The following is a 4,349-nucleotide window of genomic DNA, read 5'->3' as shown; positions in this document are numbered from 1 at the left end:
CATAAATCACATGCTACCACTTCCATTCCCCTGCCCCCACTAGCCATTTGATCGATGGATGAGCAATTAGGTTGGATCCCATTGGTTCGGGCAAGGAACCGATACCACTAGGGATCCTGTGATCCAGCCCCCTCCTAATTCACTAATGTGTCGATTCACCTTCGCTCTACTACCCGGCCCATTGGCCATCCGATCGGACAGATGAATGGTTAGATGGGATCCCGTCGGTTCGGGCTGAAAGGGGATCCCACTCTTTCGATTTCCCCAAAGTTAAAAATAGGGTGAGTGTGGCGTGCATGTGTCTTTGGTTTCCTAAAATCGTGCTGAATATATAGGATCTCACGTGCTGCCCAAAGGAATGGATGTCCTCTCACTGTATATCCAAGATTCAGGATTATATGTACGTTCTCAAAGAGAATTGTCAGCTCGTACACACAAAAATAAAACTAGGACTTAGAATTGAGCAGTGAGTGTACTGATCACGGGCAGATCCATCTCGAGGCGGATGCGCTCGAGGAGCTTCAAGCTGTCCATGTCCTGCATGCGCACGTTGGTGATGACCAGGTCGAACTTCTCCTTCCCCGCCCTGAGAATCTTCAGCGCCGTCGTGGCATCCTTCACAGTCGTTGCTGCATCGCAGAAAGCATTATTCGCAGAGAAACAAAAAGATCACAAGGCTCCGATCCTAATGGACTTTGGCGAAGTGGACGGATCAAGATTCAGGAGACTCACTGTGGTATTTGCACCCGCGCAAGAGGTTCTCTAGCACCTTAAGGCAGACGTAGTCGTCGTCCACGGCGAGGACTCGTAACCCCTCCGGGAACTTGTCCTCAGCCGCATCTTCCATCATCTTCCTTTGGTCCCCACCCATCGCGGCCATTGTTTTCCGAACTCTTTCCCACCTAGCAAAGCAAACGACATCAAGAAAAACACTGATTAAGGAACAACGGACCTAACCAACACAAACCCCACATCCATCTAACAACACAACCCAAAACCTGCTAAAATGGCTTCCTCGCCGCAGGGCAGAACAGGACAATGTGGATTTCAGAGGAGCTTTGTGCGAAGGGCTGCAGGGTGCTGGCGGGCTTTTTATAGGGGGAGAGGGCTCGAGGGAAGGAGTGGAAATCTTGTGGTCCAGAGGTGAAAGGCGCCCTCCCCGTGCTTGTGTTCATGCGCTACTTCATACTGCTCCTTAATTTCTGAATCTCCGGTATTAATTTTGTGCATGTGAGGAAAGCAAAACCACGGGCAGTGTTGCTGTTTTTTGCTTTTTTGTTCTTTTCTCAACAAATGTTCGAGCACGAAGATATGATTTGAATTACAAAAAGGAGAGGATCCTGCTTTGTTCGGTTACCTGGCCATGAAGGAGTGTTTTCTTACTTCCTTCGACCGGAAACGGAGACCGCGTTCATCGTCTCAACGGCCACATCCCTACCTACCTTTGCATGGCACGTGACAACGTGTGGGGCCTAAACTCATATTCATTTTTTTAACATAGTACAATCGAAGTCACTCACGTACACAAACATACACTCGGCCCTAGGAATGCATACACGCACATCATACACCTATGAGCACCTCCCAGAGGCTAAGACAACACATCATCCTTCTTTCTGCGGGGGTAAAGGAGATTCTCATTACTCACAGGGGCCTCTCAGCCACAACCAAGTTTACAATGAAGTCTAACCCCGAGTACAACCACACTGCGGTTCAGGGGGTACTACGGCCAAAAGCGGCAAGTTCATGGCTAACCTTATTCTGCGAACGACGACAAAGAGTAAAAGAAATCTCCCTATCCTCAGTTGAGGCCAAGCTTTTAATCTCCTGGATCACAAAGCGATGTACTGATCTATCATCGGATTTTGCTATGATCAACGACACTGCCTCGGAACTATCTAGTTCTACCAAAATTGGCAGGGTCGTCCGGTAGAGGGCTAGCTCCAGCTCCTCCCTACACGCCGCGAGCTCGGCGCCCAGCGTGTTACCAAAAGTACGAAGTTCACAGCAAGCACTAAATATGATGATTCCCTAAGTGTCCCGGAGGGTCATCCCACCTCCTGCCATACCTGTAGCCGGTATGAAGCTTCCGTCCGTGTTCAACTTGGTCCATCCTGTAGCAGGAGCGACCCAGCTCAGCTCTTGTTTAGCTAGGGCGCTGGTTGTATGTGCTGGTGGCGCATCATTGATCACCATTTTCCCCTTCACAACATCACCATTGGGGTACTACTTGTGGCATAACAAAGAGTTGATATATCCATGTAGGAACCTCCGAGAGGACTCAGTTGGAGGTGGTCGTTTTTCATGCGTGGTCTCATTCCGCACGTGTCAAGTCCTCCACATGATCATCGGTACGATCACACGCGTCGTCTTGTCCAAAGTCTCAAGGAGGGTGAACAGCCATTCTGGCCCTGTGTTGCGAACGGATTCAACCCTCGGGATGACCCAATCCAGCGCCATGGCATGCCAAAGTTCCTTCGCAAGGGGGCACCTGCACATTGCATGGAACACATCCTCTCGTTCCACACCACAAATGGGGCATATGTCAGAAAGCTCAAGATGACGTGAGAATTTATTTGCCCAAGTAGCTAGAGAGTTTGTCACAATCCGCCAAGCAAACACGTGTACCTTCAGGGGAGCAGGGCACCCCCATATGGTCTTCCAGATGGCGCGACGACCATCCGGTGCCCTGGTCATGGTGGTGGCCAATGGACGCTCGCGCTCGTCCATGGCAAACCGATATGCGGAACGAACGGTGATGATGTTGTTCTTCTCCGGTGCCCATGTGGTAAAGCAAACATACATTCAGCCCTAGGAACACATAAACGCACATCCTACCCTTCTGAGCACCTCCGAGAGACTGAGACGACACGTCATCTTGAGATTGATGAGAAAATACGAGCACCAATGTCAAGTCTGGGACTTGAACTCTGGTGTGCAGGGGATACCGCTGTCCTCCTGACCATCCAATAAATAGTTGATTCGCTCCTAAACTCATGTTCTTGTGCATAGGTTACCTCTCATTTTTTCACTTATTTTTGCGGGTAAAAACTTGTATTACTCAAATATCATGGTCATTACAATCTGCATGAGCTAGCTCTAAAGAAGCTGAAGGTCCTGAACCAATCCGAGTCATAGTTCTTCCTTCAACCCCTGCAAGCTTAGTTAGACTATCACTAACCTTATTTTGAGTTTGGTTAACAAGAGTAATACAAGTTCTACGAAGGCTCGTCAAGTGGCTAATCTTTCTTACAATGGAAGAGTATAAAGATCTGCCTATCTCATGCGACTGAATCAGCTTCACAACAACCATGGAGTCAATCTCCACAATAATTGGCAATTCACCTCTTTGGATTGAAAATAAGAGTCCTTCCATACACGCGCAAGTTCTGCTTCCAATGCTTCTCCACATGAAACAATGCCCTACAGGTCGAAAAAATGATAGCACCATTGTCATTCCGTAAGATCATTCTCGCTCCAGGCAATTCACTTCTCTGGATTGAAAATAAGAGTCCTTCCATACACGTGGAGAGTTCCGCTTCCAATGCTTCTCCACATGAAAACAATGCCCTATAGGCCGAAAAAATGATAGCACCATTATCATTCCATAAGATCATTCCCGCTCCAGCGGCACCATCTTCGCCTATAGGACCCGTCAGTGTTTAATTTCACCTACCCAACATGGGGCGAACTCCATCTATCCACCTGATGTCATTGTTGTTCTCACTGTTTGCTGATACGTGATGATAGATTTACCTTTGCAAGGATCATCACACAATTCAGTTTTGAGCCCAATGATAGAGTCCAGGTAGCTTACAAGAAATCTTTTAGATGCTTCCGCTGGAGGTGGCGGTTTATGATGAACAACTCCTCTGCGGACGTGTCGACAGCGCCATAAGGACATCAGCAGCATGGCGCATTCGATGTCTGGGAGGGGTTCAAGTGCATGCAATGACCACTCTTTGCACATGTTTTGAATCTCATTAATCTCCGGCAGGACCCAGACTTCTGCCATAGCATACCACAGTTCACGAGAAAGAGGGCATCGAATAAACGGACGGAAGTTATCTTCGATTTCAGTTGCACATTTCGGGCCTTATGACTTCCTGGAATCAAAATGTGACAAGGGCCTTTTATCAAAAAATAAAACACTTCCCAATAAATAAGTTCGAACTAAATAATTGCATCCTCTGTCCAACATCACTAAGATAATTGTTTATGCTTTGTGAGTATGAAGTCGAAGATGTTCAAGAAACAAGAAATACCGTTTGTGAAGAAGAGAGAAAAGAAATACAAGGATGTGTGTGGTGTTGAGAAAGGTGTGATCAGGGGCGGAGCCAGGATTTAAG

At 47.6% G+C, this 4,349-nt stretch overlaps 1 protein-coding gene across 1 annotated transcript; it reads right to left on the bottom strand.

The window, feature by feature from the left end:
* Positions 1–385: 385 nt before the first annotated feature.
* On the bottom strand, positions 386–880 carry LOC119335403 (two-component response regulator ORR22-like). The gene is made up of 2 exons (XM_037607539.1): positions 733–880; positions 386–629 (listed from the first exon to the last, which is right to left on the bottom strand). The coding sequence occupies exons 1-2, from the start codon at positions 878–880 to the stop codon at positions 454–456; spliced, it is 324 nt and encodes a 107-aa protein (XP_037463436.1). The 3' UTR covers positions 386–453.
* Between the last annotated feature and the right edge of the window lie 3,469 nt (positions 881–4,349).

Source organism: Triticum dicoccoides, chromosome 7B (genome assembly GCF_002162155.2).
Source record: "Triticum dicoccoides isolate Atlit2015 ecotype Zavitan chromosome 7B, WEW_v2.0, whole genome shotgun sequence".
Taxonomy (NCBI): Eukaryota; Viridiplantae; Streptophyta; class Magnoliopsida; order Poales; family Poaceae; genus Triticum; species Triticum dicoccoides.
Note: the sequence above shows the minus strand (reverse complement) of the source record. Positions and strands in the feature narration are given on the sequence as shown.